The sequence below is a fragment of the Anopheles cruzii genome, chromosome 3 (assembly GCF_943734635.1).
Source record: "Anopheles cruzii chromosome 3, idAnoCruzAS_RS32_06, whole genome shotgun sequence".
In the NCBI taxonomy this organism is placed as follows: domain Eukaryota; kingdom Metazoa; phylum Arthropoda; class Insecta; order Diptera; family Culicidae; genus Anopheles; species Anopheles cruzii.
This window is the reverse complement of record NC_069145.1, coordinates 5,012,248-5,031,676: the sequence shown is the minus strand read 5'-3', so window position 1 is coordinate 5,031,676 and position 19,429 is coordinate 5,012,248. Positions and strand designations below refer to the sequence as shown.

General features: G+C 49.5%; 2 protein-coding genes across 2 annotated transcripts; both read left to right on the top strand.

The window, feature by feature from the left end:
* The first annotated feature begins 4,775 nt into the window (after positions 1-4,775).
* Positions 4,776-9,722, top strand: LOC128275330 (splicing factor U2AF 50 kDa subunit). Its single transcript, XM_053013794.1, has 6 exons — positions 4,776-4,916; positions 5,076-5,750; positions 5,823-5,914; positions 8,400-8,522; positions 8,593-8,706; positions 8,771-9,722. Exons 1-6 carry the CDS (start codon positions 4,913-4,915, stop codon positions 9,110-9,112), a joined length of 1,350 nt encoding a protein of 449 aa, XP_052869754.1. The 5' UTR covers positions 4,776-4,912; the 3' UTR covers positions 9,113-9,722.
* Positions 9,723-11,883: 2,161 nt separating this feature from the next.
* LOC128275331 (uncharacterized) lies at positions 11,884-13,238 on the top strand. Its single transcript, XM_053013795.1, has 2 exons — positions 11,884-12,306; positions 12,376-13,238. The coding sequence occupies exons 1-2, from the start codon at positions 11,900-11,902 to the stop codon at positions 13,232-13,234; spliced, it is 1,266 nt and encodes a 421-aa protein (XP_052869755.1). The 5' UTR covers positions 11,884-11,899; the 3' UTR covers positions 13,235-13,238.
* The last annotated feature ends 6,191 nt before the right edge of the window (positions 13,239-19,429 follow it).

The window sequence follows — 19,429 nt, the reverse complement described above, 5'->3', positions numbered from 1 at the left end:
TGTGGGGAACTTCAAGCCGCCGCCTGCTTCTTACGCCAGCAACCAACAACCCACCGCCGGACCACTGTACATTGACGGACCGACAAGGAAACGCACAACCGCCGGGGTCTCCTGCTCCTGATTAGCTGCTTCTTGACTGGCTCGGCTGGCTGGTTCCTGCTGGTGCGTTCAGCTAACAGGTGTGTAGGTGTGGTGTGGTAGCTATCGAATGCACTCAATCGCTGGTGTTTCTAGATGCAGGACACACCATCACCATAATCATCGAGAGTTTTGCGGCTTCCGGGTAAGGGTGGGCCCAAAACACTCACGCACTCGTACCACACTCGCATTCATTCACTCGCTGTATGGAGTCCGGAGGGAGGATGATATTGTGATATAACACCGGCTAAAAATGGTAACATAAAATACCGTAAACAAGACTGAAGGAAACTGAAGGTCCTTCGAGATTTGAAAGGCCGCCGAAGCAGCTCACTGAGAAGATCACTGGGATTTCCACGTCGGAGGACACTTTGATCGCGACCGCCTGTCACTAATTAACGTGCTGTCATAAAAGGCAACTACTACCGTTCACACACACACACACACACACACGACCCACAAATCATTGGCCTCCGTTGAACAAAGAGCGCTTCGCACCACCTTGACTTGGGCGAATGGAAAACTCGCCGCGGCACGGTTCGGTTGGTCGTCCGAGGTGCACCAACAGGTACTTATGCGTTTACCACCAACACACACACACACACACACACACTCACAGCAAGTGCACCGCAAATCCTTGCAACAACCCTTCGGGGCCCGTCCGACGTGGGCAAGTGCATTCGGAGGTTACTCGAAATAGGAATCCCCACGCAAAAGGAGGCGCTCCCGCACAGCAACAGCACAGCCCCACAAACACCTGCTGATTGCGGGCGCCCCCCCCCTGGGTGGGGTTTTGTAGCTCTCTAGTGGGCGCAGCTACAGGCCGAGACGCTGGCGCGAGTTCCCACACACGCCAATTAGATGTGAGGCCAGCCCTGGCGAAGGGGGGGCACAAGTGGCGGGACGTGTTGTGCAATAATAAAGACAGGCTGCCGGACAGGAATAATGCTTGAAAAGGACGACTCGGCGGGCGCGAAGGAACCATATTTAAAAAGAAGGGCGTAATAGAAAGAAGTAGCTTCATTGGATGGTCAAATACTGTGGTTTTATTGCAGCGGGCGATGCGCGCAAGGATGCAAATGCACAAGGATAAAGGTTGCCAGCTGACAACAGGCTCCTCGAACAGAGAGAGAGAGGCAGGGGACGAAGGATTATCCACCGGGAGCCTCTCCCCCCGGACTGGTTGTTGTCCTGCGGGGTCACACGAGCGAGCACGCACACACACCAACACAGATGCGAGCGCGCGCGCACACACTAGACACCTTCCCAATTCTGTATCCCGCACACACGAATACACGATCGTTGCTGTGTGTGTGTGGTGAGAGAGAGAGAGAGAGTAAACCAAAAAGCACCATCTATCTAGTAGGCATCCTTTCGCTCCTTCTCCACTGTTGCTCCCGTCGGTGCAGCTGCTCACCAACGCATTCCAGAGTGGTGGTCGCAGGAGGCGAACGAAGGAACGAAGAAAATCCTCCGTTTTTCCACCACCGACGACGACGGTGGTTGCTTTTCGCTGCCTTCGTCCTCTTGTGCCGTCTACACCTTTGAAACATGCACACTCTCAGACACAGAAACCAGCAAGCCAATTCTGGCTCCGTCTTCTTTCTTCGACGGTCTGGCCAAGGACCTCTGTTTCCGGAGCACACACACACACATGCACGGGCGCATGCACGCACGCACGCGCGCGCAGAACATGAAAAACTCTCTCGGCCGCTCGGTCGAGGATTTCGCATCACGCACGCAAGCACGCACGCACGCACGGACACACTCACACGCGGCGCACGGTACGGCGGCTATACACCTGTCCCCGGGCACACAATCGGGAGCGCCTGTGTGTGTGAGTGTGCGCACACACACGGAACGATTTTGCGTGCCACCGTGCGTTTTTCGTGCCATTATTTTCACTCGCGGAAGATGGGAGACCGTGCGCGTTTTATCGCACTTTTTCTTCACTCCCCGTAGCCCCGTCTCGCTTGCACACCCAGCACCCGCACCCGCAGTACGTTGTCAAAAAGTGCGCCTGGTTTCCGAGCTGACCCCGACGGTCGGAACAGCGCACCAGCACACCACGGTTCACCCACTTGACCAATTGACCCTTCCTGCTTCACGGGGGCCTGCGGGGCAAGCAAAAAATACGAATAGTACACACTTTTCAGGTTACCGCGAACAAAAGGCGAAGAAAGGCGAGCCGTCTCGAGCGTCGTGTGCACGCGTTCAACACATTTCGGCCCGACGAAAGCGACGGCGACGCCACACTCGGCGATCGAACGGTGAAAAACCCTGTGAAGAAAGTTTTTCGCACGCCACACAGAACGCCCGTGTCACGGAGGAGAACGCACGAAATTGGCCTCCCTTCTTCTTCGGTGTTTCGTTTTCAACTCTTTCTCTGTATTTGTGTTTTCGGACCGCCTGACTAGATTGAGCAGATTTTGGAACCTCCTGACTTTTGGACCTTACCTTTCTTAACCGAAACTGACCATAGCGAGATTTTCTCTCTCTCGTTTCTCGCTGCTCTCCTGCTCTGGTTTCGCTCTCAACAAATTCTCTCTCATTTCGGTCTCTCCGAGAAAGAACGAGCGAACGAGTAAAATCACCTTCACACACACTCGCACAGAAAAGGCAAAGCCAAAAGTGGTTCCGTATTCCAACTCATAAACAATCACATTCGAATTTTAGTAACTCCTGGTCGTTCAAATCAAACTGTTTTTTAATAAATCAACCAGAATCGATAAATAACCAAGATAATAAGTATGCTTCTGGATTAAATCAGCATGAGAGGACAAAAGGAAAAGGGCGTGATTTTTAAGTAGGCGATGTCGCGATCCTCGAAATGTCGGACCAAACCGTTTTTTAAATCTTAGAAGAACGGACCAGGCCGTATTTATAACGGAACTGTTGTTTCGTAGAAAATGTTGTCAAGCTCATTGTATACTTATTATTAGTGCAAATCGCATTACTGCAAACCGAAAAGAACGATTAAATTAAAAAAAAATTAAATTTATTCAAATTTAATTCACAGATACAGCGAAAAGATAGTAATAAAAGTAATTGATAATAATGATTAAAATAATAGATATATGATTTATCATTATTCGAAATCATTATTGTGTCCTCAATGTCCCTCAATGTTCGCCCATCTTTCCCAATTGAAGGTCCACATCCGTACTCACACCGGCGAAAGGCCATACCATTGTAAAGTCTGTGACAAAGCCTTTTATTGCTCAAGCTCTCTGGCAGCACACTCGAAAATTCACAATGAGGACCAACAGTATCGGTGTCCTCATTGTTCATCAAGTTTCGCACTCTTATCTAGCCTAACGGTTCATATCCGAACACATACCGGCGAAAGGCCTTATGTGTGTAAAGTCTGTGAAAAAGCGTTCAGGTCGGCATTCGTTCTAGCAAATCATTCGAATTTGCACAATAAGGACCAACAGCATCGGTGTCCTCAATGTCCGGCAATGTTCGCCCAGCGTCAACTATTGAAAGTCCACATCCGCACTCACACCGGTGAAAAGCCATACCAGTGTAAAGTCTGTGACAAAGCCTTCCATGCATCAACCAATCTAGCAATACATTCGAAAATTCACAATAAGGACAGAGAGCATCAGTGTCCTCATTGTTCGTCAAAGTTCACACACTCATCTAACCTAAAGGTTCATATCCGCACTCATACTGGCGAAAGGCCATACCAGTGTAAAGTATGTAACAAAGCTTTCGAGTCATCAAGCAAACTAACACGACACTCCAAAATTCACAAGACGGGTGAATCTCTTTAATCTTCATTGTCTATTCAAGTCTGTATGTTTGTATGTTTGCTGAATCAACGCAATAAAATTTATATTTTGGAAAAAAACTAAACTGTGAATAAAATAAGAAATCTTTAAAAATACGGAATTTTCGGACGCAAATTTGAAATAACTTGGTTTTTCGATATGACTTGGTTGTTTCCAGCGTTAATAGAGTCGGTAGCGCTTATCGCTGTCGCGTAGCTGGCCTGAGTTCGTATCCCGGGACCAGTTGTCCGGTTGGCCGGTTGGCGACGTAAAGATTTGTCTGCGCAGCCAAATCGTAGCGTCTGGACCGAAATTTCACCGATTTTGTTCGTTGTCGCAGATCTAGAAAATCTGAGCAAAAGAGCATTAATATCTGTCCAATTTCCATACATGTGTGCGTGTGCTGATGGCGGTTTGACGTATTCCCCCATTATGAAACTCAAACGGGAACTCAAGTGTTTACTCGAAGCTTAATTTTGCTATAACAAGAGAGAAGGCAGAAATAGAAAGCTATAGCAAAATGAACGTTTGAGTTTGAGTTTGAGTTTCATAAGTGTTTCTTCCGTGGCTGTTTCCACAACACTGAGCCTAACGTATCGGATCTGCGATTGTAAATCGTTATGAAATCATTGCGTCTGGACGCTACCACAAATCGCACAGACAAACCGCACAGACAAATCGTAGCGTCTGGACCGGCTACAAAGAGAGAGAACAAACGAACAAACTGTTCTACTGTTATATCATTCGCAGAATACAACCCTGCGCGTAGGTTCGTATGACAGCGAACGTCATCCGATGATCCGTCTCACTTTTCACATCGGCTTCTCACCCGAGCATCAGACTACGCTAATTCTAATTGTGGGTAAGCCGCGTTGTGCCGCCGATTGGGTGCCATTTTCACTATAAAAACAACGGCCGATTCTACGAAAAGTTTCCAATCCTGTGGAGTTTAGCTAGCTACAGCGGCTGCGAACGTTTTTCTCCCAAAGTCGATCGAAATGTGTAAGTATTTGGGACGATTGAGCCCGTGAGTGAGAGATGCATCGGTGAGAGTGTAAATCAATATGTCGCGAATGGCGCTACCGCGTTTGGGGTGCGCCGAAGAATGCGTGGCTCATATGTTATGTTGACGGTCGTTTCGTTTCCTTCCGGTCGTTTTAGCCGATCGAGATTACCGTGGTGGCGGAGGTAGGGGTGGCGGCGGCGGAGGAGGAGGTGGCGGAGGAGGTGGTGGTGGCGGTGGCGGCGGTGGTGGAGGCGGAGGCGGACGGCACAGGTCTCGGTCCCGGGAGCGACGCCGTAGCCGTTCCCGGAGCCGCGAACGCCGGAGATCCCGGTCCCGCTCGCCGTACCGGAAGAACCGGTCCCGCAGGCGCAAGCCCTCCCTGTACTGGGATGTTCCGCCGCCGGGTTTCGAGCACATTACTCCCTTACAGTATAAAGCGATGCAGGCCGCCGGGCAGATACCGGCCAACATAGTGGCAGATACACCGCAGGCTGCCGTTCCCGTTGTAGGTAGCACCATTACGCGCCAGGCTCGGCGACTGTACGTCGGCAACATACCGTTTGGCGTGACGGAGGAGGAGATGATGGAGTTCTTCAACCAGCAGATGCATCTTTCGGGTCTAGCGCAGGCTGCCGGCAATCCGGTGCTGGCCTGTCAGATCAATCTGGACAAAAACTTTGCCTTCCTCGAGTTCCGTTCGATCGATGAAACCACGCAGGCAATGGCGTTCGATAGCATAAACTTTAAGGGGCAGAGTCTGAAGATACGCCGACCGCACGATTACCAACCCATGCCGGGTATGACGGATTCAGCGGCAGTCAACGTTCCGGGTAAGATATTTGGGATTGTTGAGCCACACCGGGTAACTCGGCTAACACGGCACCAATCGGTTTTGGTTTTAGAAAAATTCTCCGGAGTCATCAGCACGGTGGTGCCAGATTCGGCACACAAAATCTTTATCGGTGGGTTGCCGAACTATCTGAACGAAGATCAGGTAAGTGTCCTGTGGGAAGGTTTTGTTCTCCTCCGTTTTGTTACCTCCGCAGTTCCACTCTAAAGGAACTAGCCGAAGTCGAAAAGGATCAATGTTTAGGAAGCGTGTTTTATATGCTACGGGATCGGGATTAGTAGAGAGTGCACGGATGGAAGCGTTCGTAAGCGGTGGCTTCGGTACTTGTTTGTGAATCACCAAAAACAATACATTCGTTTACTTTTCTCATTATCCTCTTAGCCTAGCGCAGCGTGCACAGTGTGCAGCAAAAAGTGCATCGAACCTACGGAGATGGCATTCCCGTTTTTACTTGTCCTTTGAGTTGTAGACACCCCCCCCATTGCGCGCGTTCTGTTGCGAATCCGTTCCAATTTTCGTAGGTTTTTAAGCACCATAAAGCGAATCAAAGCGTGCTCACCGCGCACGAGCCACACTTTTGTTCCTTTCGTTTCAATTCTCAGCAATTTTAGCACAAATGAAAGCAAAGCCAACGGTGATCTCGCTCGCTCTCTTACTGCTGCTGACGGTAAATAGATTTTCTTGCAGGTATCTGAAAAGAAACATAACACAACTTAAACCCCAAAAAACCACAGCCATCCTTGACCGGTGCTAAACACAGGGATGTAGCATGAAACTAGGTGGTCACACGATACAGAGACTTTGCTTCACAGGTTATTTTACAGCTGCACCGGCTGCAAGTGACCTCAAGCCGAACGAACACTTTCCTTCCTCTCTCTCTTTCTCTCTTTTGGTGTTAGGGCTCGTCGATGGCATTTTACAGAATCGGCTTTTAACCGCGTCGCGTTGGCACCCGTTGGCCTACTGTGTTGATTTTCCTCGCCTCGATTGAGTGTTACCGTTTGGTACGCTGTGTGGTACGATTTGGGAATTTGCAGGATTTGTGTTTCGTATTGGAATTTCAGGTCTATAATATTATTACAGCACACGGCCACTATCCGGGCTTTAGTAGTTTGCGGTGCGCGCGCGCGCGCTCGCCTTCATTACGCGACCGTTTACAGAACTGCTTTCAGCTGTCATCGCATGCAACCGATCGTTTGTAACCGACAATAATTCCATTAATTTTCTCTTCCTTTCAAGGGAAACAGTTTAGAAAAGTATTTTCCTTTCCGTTACAGAGTTTTCGTTTCATTTGCTTATCCATTTCCCTCCCCTCAGCGATAACATTTTGATTGATTTGCTATGTTCCTTTGAAACGTTTGAAACGTTTTTGCAGCAATAACGATAAGAGATTACTAAGGCTTAAACTGATCAATTTTCTTCTTTTTCTTCTCTCTTCTCTTTCTCTCTTTCCATCGTTGGTCCGACAAACGACTGAGAACGGTTTTTATCGGCCACCCTTCCCTATGGTGGTGGTGGTCTCTGTTGCCCATGGTGCCCGTTTGCGGTCGCCAACAGAATCGATGCACACGGTTGGCTGAACTGGCACTGGTTCCGGGACCGGAGCTGCCACGTGCTGTGTTCTGTCCTTGTTTTTTAGTGTTCCATTTTTTCTAGGCTCATTCACACTTTCTAGGCATGACCGTGCGAGATACACCGGTTGATAACAGTTTTTGCAGCGACACTTTAACCCGTTGTTTCAGTTGTCCGCGAACATAGAATCGCCGCAAGTGGTACTTTTCGTTTTAGCTCCGAGAAAATGGCGTGAAAGCTTTCCCGTCCGTACTGTTTTAGGGAAGGAACCGTTTGAAAGTAAATCTTGAGCCATTATGCTCGGCTGCTGCGGGCCCTAAGATCAGAGAAGCAAGTTAGCAAAATTGCCGGGGGTATTGCCGTTGGCCATCAGGCAAGTGCAACCTTTCAGCGACAGCGGCACCAACATTTGCAGCGAACTTAGTCCGTCACGCGCGATCTTCAATTACTAGGTGCAGGTTGATCGGTAGTAGCGCCTTAGGGGGAATAGTTGGTCCTAACCGACGTTGGGTTGGCCCATGTATTCGGCAAACTCCAGAAGGAGCGAAGGAAAATAGGAAACATTTAGAGCATCAATAGATTCGCGGAGTCAGGCGCTTGCTGTCGAATCGTCAGTAGCAGAAGTTCTGTGTAGTTGCACCGTTTAGCCGTAGCAAATTTACTGTGAAGCATCTCTAGCATCAGTTAAAAGTTTACGATACGATAGCCTATCAGAGTCACAATAGTCTTGTGGTTCGTTGGAAGAGGATCGATGTGATACGCAGGCTTTCCTGGTAGTCCCCCCTAGCTTAACGCAATCGTTCGTTATTCCGTCCTTCCGGTTCGAATCTACGCTACGAATCTCTTGCATCGCTCAAATCGACCTCACCTATGCCGGCCATACTAACATGATGTTTGTTTTCTGTTTCGTTTCTCTTTTTCCTCTTCCGGTCACACCAACACACTTGTTCCGGTTCCCTTCGAACGTGTCCTTTTTTTATTATAATACTTCCCCGTCACACGACGATCGATCGATCGGTTCGTCTTTGCGACACTATCTCACACACAAAAAAAACAGGTTAAAGAATTGCTACTCTCGTTCGGTCAACTGAAAGCGTTCAATCTGGTCAAGGACGCTGCAACCGGTCTCGGCAAGGGTTACGCGTTTGCCGAGTACGTGGAGAACTCGATTACTGATCAGGTAAGATCGTAAGCGTAGGGAAAGGGATGTTGTGTGAGTACTGTAACACTTCTTCCCATCGGCACAATAGGCAATTGCTGGACTGAATGGTATGCAGCTCGGAGACAAAAAGCTAATAGTGCAGCGGGCCAGTGTGGGTGCAAAGAACGCGAACGCGACGGTGGTGGCTCCGGTTCAGATTCAGGTACGTTCGCGTCCTTCGCACGCGGCACAAGAAACGACTCAAAATAATATGCTACCTCTTTTAGGTTCCGGGTTTGTCGTTGGTTGGTTCGTCGGGTCCCCCGACCGAGGTACTGTGCCTGCTGAACATGGTCACACCCGACGAGCTGAAGGACGAAGAGGAGTACGAGGACATCCTGGAGGACATTCGAGAGGAGTGTAACAAGTACGGTGTGGTGCGGAGCGTGGAGATTCCACGCCCGATCGAAGGCGTCGACGTGCCCGGCTGTGGCAAGGTGTTTGTCGAGTTTAATTCAATCGTCGACTGTCAGAAGGCACAGCAAGCACTGACTGGACGAAAGTTTAGCGACCGTGTCGTCGTCACGTCCTACTTCGATCCAGATAAGTACCACCGGCGAGAATTCTAGGTATTTCACGGCCATCACGCAGCAAAACGGGATGCGTTCCACGGATATGACGGAACTTGTGTGACGATCGCTCTCACGGGGCGAAACCATAGTTTTACAGATCCGCTCGATTTGCTCGACGTAAATTTAATTTGCTTTCTCTCCGATTGGCAATTGCAGACGAAAGTTTTTAGAAAATTTCCCACAACACCTGCCGAACATCTTTTTGCTGCTTTTCCAGCAGTACAACAGTATCGTCCGATGGTGTTGAATATTGACGTGCAAACAAAAAATCAGCGAGCATTTCCGATTGTGGCCAGCCGTGGCCGGTTGCAAATGGTTGGATTTTGGGTTTCAATATGAAGCAACACTTTTAAAACAGAAAACCAATTGATATATAATCCGATCGATGGTTCCCGGCCACCGTGGAGGTGGGAAGTCTGTCATGTAACGTAGGATGGCCCATCGGGCCACCATCCTTCGGTGTGTAGTATATTTGCAGCGATTTTCAGGGCACGGCGCATATAGGGTAATCATTTCTAGCCACGTAAGAGACACACGCCAAGTGGTTCGCTAATGTGAATCGATTACTGCGGAAAAATTTTCCTCCTTCCGACTCTCGGACACCAAATTGCGGAATCAATAAATGACAATGCAGTGAAGATCTTATGTACCGTCTAGCTTCCATATCGATACGTAAACATTCCGAAAGTCGCCGGCTTCTCGCGAGCGTTTTTTTTTTCGAGGGCTTCTGAAAGAAGCCGTCTCTGGTGGCATGTCGGTTTACGCAATGGCAGGGAGCGGCCCACCATCCGAGCGTCGGTTTGTGTGGAATGTAAACTGAAAGTTTCTCGTGGCACACGCGCATCGGCTGCGCCCGTTCACCAAACTCTGCTGATCCGATCTCACCGGGCTAAAGAGGGGACTTAAACTAGCGCCAAATACGGTAAGTAAGTTGTGTTGCGATGTAGTGAACTGTGGGGACAAAAAAAATGCCAGTGAAAACACATTAATTCATTGCACTTGTAAATGCACATGGCAAATTGGCAAATTTTCCGCCCTTTCTGTACGCACGGTTGTATCATGCGGCCAGGGCGTTGATGAAGGGGGGCAGTTGCTGTAAGACGCTCAAAATGGGGGATTGGATTGTGGTTTGTTTACCGCGCGCCTCTACTGTTTTGATGAAGCAGCACTCCACGAGGTGCTCTGCTGCTCAGCGATGAGTCTACGATCCGGTTTTCGGGTGGTGAAGTAATACTCGGCCCGCTATCATTAAGTATGACCGAAATGCGAACGCAAATAATAAACAAAACTCCCATGCATTACCGTTGCCGCCGTTTGTAGACAATCAACGCGAAAGGTCTGGTACGGTTGGGCGTAGGTTGGCTGGGGGGCACTGGGTAGCCATCGGTATCGCAACTCCCAAGCACGAGCAGAATGAACCAACAGAAAAAAAACCCGCGCGAAAAACTCCACCAAAGAATGGCGCTGGAAGAGCCCAACTTCACACCGACGCGGGGGGTCTACCATCCCTTCGAGATAATTTTATTAATGAAGCTCCGACGGACAGATATTGCGTGCGGAGTTGGATTTGCGTGCGTTGCATAAAGTTACTAAGTTTTTGGTGGGGGGGCGTCTGGGTTTAGGCCTGAAGCGATCAGCCTTAAAAGATCTTCGTAAGCGCGGAGGTAGACGCACTCAAAAGTTATTTAAATTGTGAATGAATCTTGAAAGTAGAGCCTCATCATTTGGTTGGTGGAGTCCCATTTCGGATACAATACTCGCCGGCAGGTTGTACATTATTTATGACTCTCCTCGAAAAAAAAACCGGTTGGAAGACACCGCACGCTGCAGAATGCTGATTGCAATCGGCTTGCTCATCTCGCACCAACCTTTGCCACCCGGCCACCTGTCTCGGGACATAATCGGGAAAGCGATTTCGGATCCAAAGTCATTGAACTTGGGTTGCGGTGGTGTGCAGGCTGGGAATGGGTGTGAATGGGCAAATGGAACCAATCCATCATCTACGCCACCGAACACGTAGCAAATGGTGCCGCTGCACCGAGCACGAATCGCATAACTGATTGATGCGATTAGAGCGCAAACCGCAACGCAACCGCGGCAGCATAATAACGATCATCGTCGTCACCCCTGTCGCCACCAGGGGCCATTGTCGTCGAAACCGCCGTTGGCCGACAAAACGAAGGCAAAAACGTGGCTAGCAGCATAACGATCGGATCGGGCGATCCAACGCTGATTGAGCCGCTCCTAGGTGAAAGGATGCGTTATGCTGCTTCCTCTTAATGGCGCCAGCTAATACCACAATTTCTAATGCCTTCCGGCACTGCTGCCGTGTGGCGGTGTTAACGACAAAGGCGACAAAGTTAATGGGAGAAACTCCAGTGCGGTAGGCCGATGCTTATGGATGAGCGGGTCGGAAGTGAGTTGGGACACTTTGTTTTTGCCGGAGGTCCCTTTGCGGTGATGGGCGTAGAAAGTGTAGACAGTACAGATTTCATTATTCCAGCTGTGAGCCGCAACATTTGGGGCTTCTTGTAATGTTTTAACGATTCGTCATGTTACAATAAAAGGCGGGAAAGCAAAACAGAATTTTTGACATGAGTGCCCAGCCGGCCGGCTGTGACAGACCGGGAGGCACTCAGAAGGGTTCTCATGATAAACGTCAAAATAATCGCATGTTTTGTTTGCGTTTCGATTGAATTTGTTTGGAACGCGTGAAGAACGCATTTTCGTAGAACGGATAGTTTTGTTCTGAATCGTTGGTCGGTTGGTCTCGGCAGTTACAGAATGTTGAGTGAAATCCATTTCATGAAGAAACCAAGAAAAAGGATGCCATCCTCCGACAAAACCAGCACGGTGCTATCGCCAATAGACGGCCTGACCGTAGATATCCGCAAGAAGCGTCACCATGTCAGAGTAGACGAAACGGTTTTTGTTGAGGAAATCAAAAAGCGATCCATTCTCTACGAAGGCGCAATGGTGAGAAGTGGAAACACCGCACTGCGGAATGAAGCATGGGGCGAGGTGGCGCAAATCATGAATCTATCGGTGCAGGAGTGTAAGAAAAGGTGGCGCAGCATGCGCGACGGATTCCTTAAGCAAGTTCGCCAAAAGTCCGAGGAGGATCGCAAATCTTGGATTCACTATAGGTTACTGGAGTTTTTGCTCCCCTTCATTGGTGGCTTCATCCCCAAGTTGGTAGCATGTCTTGTGTTCCGGCTGTGGTCTTGTTTGGTATATTGATATTCACCCTTTCTTTACAGACAACATGCGAATGTTTATGGTCAAGGCGAAGACGAAAGCGATAGCATAGACTATCTGGAAGCGGACAGTGATGTGGAATTGGATGAGGACGCACCGATGACGGTTTCGTACGTGACGGAAGATGGCAAAGAACTGTTCCAAGTTTTGCATACTTCCAGCATGCCTCCGCTTCCCGATACGGCCCTCATCAGTGTGGACAAGTTCAGTAACGCAGGCCAGGAGGCAGGCCAAATAGTTGAGAAGATGTTGGGCAACACATTTTTAACGCATTACAACGAGAGTCATGAAGATGATTTCGCTGCAACTAGAGAGGAGGAACAGGAAGAAGTGGATTCACTGAACACACATGTCTACGAGGAGCACATCGAATCAACGGAGATCTTGGAGCAAGAAAACCAGGATCAGATGCACATTTCCGAAACTGATAATGAAAGTTTCACCGACGAACACTATTTGTCGACACCGCAGCACGTGTCTGATTTGGATGATGAAGGTTACGTGTGTGTATCGGAAAGACGAAAATCGTGTGCCCAATTAGAACCTCAAGAGGAAAGGCTGGATCACAATGTACTACCAGGTTATCGAATAGAGGAACAGTTCCCTGCCGCTTCGCTTCCCGGGGCACCAGAATCTTCGCCCCGTTCCATAGCAGCATGTTCTTCGATTCAGCGCGAAATAACGAAAAAAACGGATGCACGCCTTGGCATTACCGATCCTGACGAACGGTTTCTGATGTCCTGTGCTCCGATTTTGCAACGATTGCCGAACAAAAAAAACCTTCTCGCACGCCTCAAAATACAGCAAATGCTGTATGAGCTGGAGTACGAAGAAAAATACAACTACGACGGCAGCAGCTGAGCGGAGTGGTATACTTGTTTTGCTTGAAGCGATATGGACGTGTATAACCGAATCATTTTCTTTTGAACTTTGTACAAATGATACGCATTAAAAAATGAATTTTTTGTTTGCAATTTAATTTGTGTTAAGCTTATTGGAGCATTTGAACATAGTGTGACACAAATCAGCTTTAAAGATGTATCAACGAATGGCGAGTGATTGAATTGCTCATCTACGACTGACTGGTCAGCCTGAAATTACCATTAGAAATTCCATTTGTTGTGAAAATCGGACGAAAAATCCTTGTTAGCAAATTTTCTATTAATGATGAAAATAATTATGAACTTACTTTCTTGAAATGATCACCCAAATGTTCCCAGCGACAGTCTTGTACGAGCGAACCTGGGAAAAAGTCCTTGGCCGGACTCGGGGCGATGTATTTCTTGACATCAATTTGCGAGTCGCAGCGCACCTGTACCGTAATTGGGCGAGGCAAGCACACGCGAACTAGCATTTCCGAGCGGCATCACCACCCCGAGCCCGGGACGGCTGCTGCTGGGAAGAATTTGCCATCGGTGACAAATGTATTTTAGTGATCGTTCCTTCACATGAATCACGAGCGAATGCGCTTGAGCGAAAATCTGCTCGAGTAATGTTTGTGATTGGTCATTTCAAGCAGCTCGTGCCGATCGAACGCCGAAGGGACGGGGACGGACTAGCGAGCGCTGATCCGGAGCTCTGCCTTCAAACACTTCTGAATGCATAAACTTTGACCCAGCGGTGCTGTAGCTTAAATCGCCAATAGTCGTGTTGGAATCCTTCTTCAGCCGCCAATTGCGTCGTAAGCGTAGCAATTCGATGTGAAAGTCAGTCGAATTGCTTAGATTCACACACTGACCACAATGCGCTGCCTTAAGCCAGAATAATAAGATTATGTAATCAAAAATTGGCTTGAATCAGTGATTGAATAAACTAATTAAACAGAATCGAAAACCCTTTCCTAAACCTGAGCTTTTTATGTTCTTCGGTTAAATGGCCCACTGCACTTACCATTCCATGGACCATGGTTATGGACGTTTCCCTAAATTTGTCAATTATGTGCGCATTGCAAGCGCGATTTTTTACACTTTTGTGTAATTGACGAACTCAAAGGGCTCTAATACCCATTTAAGGCCCACAGGGAATCGACTGGTTTGGGGATGACGATTGCTGGTGGCCCCTGGCACGCTCTTGGGGCTCACGCGCTCGAGTGCTTGTGTGTGTGTGTGTGTGTGCTCGCTGGTCCACTAATTACCCGGTTGGGGAGCTTAGCGATTTCATAATCACTTCTCGGGCACGATACCTTCTCGTCGCGTTTTCCCCGTTGTTTTATTTTTATTCCAACACTAACTAACGAGAGTCCGGTTTTGAATCCAGCGGGTGATTAGATCATCATTAGCCGACCGGAAGTGGTGACCAGGAGCGCGGCCAGGACACACACACACACACCCGTTTGGCCCGGGGCGGAGCTGGGATACAAATGACATTATCCCATTAGTTTGCAACGCATTGTTTATCTTCATTATGGGACTCGTAATTTAATTTCATTAACGCCCCTCCCGGGAGGGGCTCGTGTGGCACCACGGCACCCACCCCTGTGTAACAGTTTAGAGTGCCACCAGGACCTCGCTTTCGATCAGGGCAGAAGCAACATACTTTTTGACGACTGTGGCGCGGACACCGATAGGACAATCGAAGGCTTTCGGAGTGCGCGAAGGGCAAAAGGGCACCGGGGACGCACTGGTCCCCCGAAGGACGGTCGCGGGCGTGTGTGTGTGCGAGGGCAAAACTCGTTTCCCACTCGCCCCAGTGGGGGCAAAGTGGCAACCGAAGCAGGATAAAAGCAGAGCGTGCCACGGGGCGGGAAAAGGTCGATTTGTCGATCAACGTCGATTGCTGATGATGGTGCCGCTGTCCGGCTTGATGTTGCAATCCTTCCTTTCGCGGCCTACAAACACACGCGGTAGGGGGTCGCACGGGTCGCCGTCAGTGCCGCCGCATGGCGTGCGTTGGCCATTAACTCGCTCCGAGGAGTATGTGTGGGTTCGATTTTCGCGCATCAACCAGAACGAGCGTCACAGTGCGCTTTAAATAGCGCAGAAAGGCGAACAAAAAAAGAGGAAGCCAGGAAGGCGAACCCAACAGGTTGCACAGGTTCAGGCTCTGTTCAGGCCGCCACCTTCAAGGTCGGTGCGCCGTAAGGCGAACAAGTACGGGACGACAGTAGTGATGCATAAAAATGCATGCATCACTTGTTGCACCGAGCTTCGCGAGTCCGGGCCCGGCGATGGTTTGCCCGGGGTTCGTCGCTTCACCGACGCGCAAGTCTCTCTTCAGCGACTTGCGGTCGATCCCCGTCGCCGATGATCGTAGCGCAGGGAGCGACGTTCTGACGGTGCTTTCTCTCGTTCTCACCCAGACCACCACCAGGAATGCTATCTCCCTTCTACGCTGGCATGCCGAGCGAATGGCGAACGGCGAAGGGGGTTCTCTCTTTTAAATGTCAGCCTCGGCCAGCCAGCCAGCCAGCCAGCCAGGCTGTTTCGTGTGCCTTCTGGTGTGTGTGTTGATGATGGGATCGTCGCGGTTAAACAGCGCGTTATATAAGTTTCGCTGTGTATTGGCAGAAATCATAAAGAGACCATGGGAAGACCCCAGGTCGGCCGTGGTGTGAAACCGTTGTTAACGGCCTGGCAACCTTTCGGCGACATAACGTCGGCGCGGACCCATCCGTCCCGGAGTGTTAAATCAAACGAGTTACTTCACGCATGCAAGAGATGTGAGATAGTTTTGATAAAAAACAGAGCGGCCGTGGTTATGGTCCACCCCATGCGGGTCCTGCCCTGCATTTGGCAGTCCGAGATTCGATTGTTTGTTTATTTTATTGGGTAAAAGTTACATAAAACATAAGAGCAGCCCCAAATATGCAGTTCGAAAGGCCGCCAGACGGCGAAGCATCTGGAAGGGAACATCGCACCAAACGCACAAACATACACCGCGTCGAAAGAGAGAGAGAGCGAGAGAGAGAGAGAGAGAGAGAGAGAGAGAGAGAGAGCGAGAGAGAGAGAGGGAGAGATGTGCGTTACACAACGCAGCTTGCAGCGGCGCCTGGCCGTCGGGTTGGCGCACGCGCGCGCGCGCATAGTTTGGGAAATAACCATAAAATAACCAATAACAATAATGGTGGCACATAAAATAATGACAATCGCGGGTCGGGCCATTCATGTAGGGGAGCATACGGGCCACCGGGCAAACGTAAGACTGGGAAGCCAACGATCGGCGGTTTAGAAAGATCGTCCGATCAACCCGCGAATGTCGGCGCGGTGGTCCGAATTCGGAGGCTCGTGTTTGGGATTGGATTTGCATAAATTCGCACACTTCGCTGTGTTGCGCGGGGGGTTGCATCCATCGCAACCCGCGGCAACTCCGTGCTCCGTAAAAACCGGCTCTAAACGTTTCGGCTGAATCATAACTGCTGCTGCTGCTTCCCGGCCAGACCGATTTGTCGATCATAACATGGCGTGGCGTGTGATCAGGCTGCTGATGGGCTGCTGGCTGAGATCGTTAGGAGCCTCTGGGACGGACATCAGCGGACTTTCGCTTTCACCGCACGATCATGATCATCAAACCGATCGCGGTGCGGTCCAGCCACGCAGCATCCATCGTCAACTGGAGCGTCTTTATTTGGTCATTATTACACAACCCCTCAGAGCACCCTTCTAGGAAACCAGAGGGGAGCTCCCCAACTTTGCCGGGGGCTGGCTGGGAGTTTTGCAAATGGCATCGCCACCGAATGTCACATGAGTGGCGTTTCGTTTACACCGACGAGCTAGCCCTAGAAGGCCAAGAAGGAGACGGGGACTGGGTTCTTGGGGGATCGCGTCGTGTCCCGTGTGTGTTACACCGCGACCGCGTGACCAGCTGGGGCTCTAAATAATGTAAACTTGAACCACTCTGCATGCCGCCGAGAGCTCGGCGCCGTTGAGAGCCTTCTTTCGTATGCTGCGGGCGTCGCGATCGGTTCCCATCCAACGCCAGACACGGCAGAAAGGGCACCGTAAGATGGAGATCGACCACTGAGAGGGAGAAGGAGAGAGTGAGTGAGATAGACGGAATGGCGGTCGCGCTGTGGGCTCCGTTAGTGGATCGTAAACTTGTGGTGCATTTGCGCGTCGATCGTCAGTTCATTTTGGCCGCTCCACAGACCAACACACATCCCGTTTCTCGTGCGCGTCTTCGTCTTCGCACGGGGAGATTTCGTGACGGGCTCCAAGGATTTGCTACGCCAAAGGTTAAGCCCTCCGCTCGCTCATAGTCGTCGTCGTGTGCCGTCGTCGTGTGTCAAGCGGATTGGAAGCTCGTGTGTGTGTGTGTTGCTACAATCCCAACATCCTTTGTATTGGGTGGCTTAACGCAGCTGGCCGAGTTGGGCGAGAAGTGTGAAAAATTTGTGCAAAACAACTTTTCGTTGATAAAACACACAGGCGGCCGGTTTTTGTGTTTTCGGTGCCAGTAATCGGATTGGATGTGAACGGGAAAACATATTTTTGTGTGTGCCGTATCTGCCGTGTGATCCTTTACCATCTGCGTGGCATTGTTTGTCGGAGGGTGTTTGTAGAAAACAGATTTAAGGCCCTTGTTTGCTTCCTTCGGATGGATTACTGAAAGACAAGACGCCGAATGGCGACGGCTGTGGTTGGGCCCAGTTTGTTAGCCATTTTGGCAAACCAGGTGACCAGGGCACTCGTTCATTGTTCCGAAATTACAACACGGTGGTGTTTACAGTGTTTAAGAAAGTTGGTGAAACGTTTATGCTTCTAGACGATGACTTTTGCAAATAATTTATACGCTTATTTAACTTGTTTTTTTTGGTAATCTTTGAAAACTTTTAGTTTTACACTGAAAATCAAAACTGGATCTAAAAAGACCTCTAGTAAAAATAGGTTTTATATGTTTTACAGGTGTCGCCTGTTTTCTATTTAGTTTTAGTTACTAATCAATTCAGTAAAAAAAAAAGGTTTAAAGAAAACCATTTTCCAAACCTTACACCTTACATAATTCTTCAGCGAATTTTTTAAAATGCTTTTATCATTGCATTATGAGAATGTCTTATGTGGTGTATCGTTCCATTTTATGCTGCTTAGGCGGAGGATTGGACGTAACATAAGAGCTTAGGTAAACCATATCATTTCTTATAGTTGCCTTTCAACCTTTCACCGACAAAATAAATGTGCCAATAAAGAACATACATTGCCGCGCAGATCGATCTGCGGTTGCACTGCCCTGACACTGGTCTGGCCAGTGAGCTAGCGGCCGAAACCGGAAGGACAGCATCGCCCGAAAGGTCGCTCGCGATCCTGGCGGGTCGATAAGCCAAACGCGAACGGCCAGCCGCAAAAGGAAAGTCGACTTGAAGACTCTAGTCTATAAGTTTGAACTAGTCTATAGCGTGAACTAGTACCGAGAGAGTTCCATTAAAAGCGAGTGGAATAACGACCCGGCCCGTGATTTGAGATGGTTTAAAATTGTGTAGGCTTATATTGATTCAAATTAATTGCTTGGCAACGCGTTTAACCGGCCCCGAGTGCTTGGATCTCTGGACCCTTTCACAGGCAGGCGCAGGCGGGTGAAACAGGTGAAAAGTGCAAGTGCGGTTGACGTCGTGCCCAGTGTCTCGATCGAAGCAGACCGCGAGTCGAGTTGCGTCGAGTGAATCGTTGCGAAAGAAAGTGCAGCCGGTCCATTCTTCTAAACCCGGGCGCACTTCTCGTGCCCTGACCTGACTTTGAGTGGTTTGGGTCTGGAAAAACAGGAAAATCGTGTGAAGCGTGGCAGAAGCGTGATCTCCACCGGGGGGGCAACCGATAGAGGATACCGGTGCACCGCTTCAGCGAAAGGAAGGCCAGCTTTCTACTTTTCTACACCCGTTCCGCGGAATTAGCAAACAAAAGCGAACGTCTCTCCAACGGCCTCAGCCGGCAAAGAAGCAAAAAGATGGCCGTTTCGTGGAAAAGAAATGCTCTGTTGCTGATGTCGACCCTGCTGATGATCGGTGAGTGTTCTTCATTGTGTGTTTGTTTCGGGGCCGTTATTCTGGGCTAAAGTTTATGCGAAACACACGGATTGGGAAGGAACTAAAATATTTTCCCTAGTTCCCTAGCCACCCGCCACACAAGT

What these genes read in the sequence shown, in the direction of transcription:
- LOC128275330 (XM_053013794.1), top strand. An exon ending in AGCGGCAGTCAACGTTCCGG is followed by an intron (nt 5,751 to 5,822) that starts GTAAGATATTTG and finishes TTTTGGTTTTAG; the next exon opens with AAAAATTCTCCGGAGTCATC. An exon ending in ACTATCTGAACGAAGATCAG is followed by an intron (nt 5,915 to 8,399) that starts GTAAGTGTCCTG and finishes CAAAAAAAACAG; the next exon opens with GTTAAAGAATTGCTACTCTC.
- LOC128275331 (XM_053013795.1), top strand. Translation starts at nt 11,900, where the DNA reads ATGTTGAGTGAAATCCATTTCATGAAGAAACCAAGAAAAAGGATGCCA. An exon ending in ATTGGTGGCTTCATCCCCAA is followed by an intron (nt 12,307 to 12,375) that starts GTTGGTAGCATG and finishes CTTTCTTTACAG; the next exon opens with ACAACATGCGAATGTTTATG.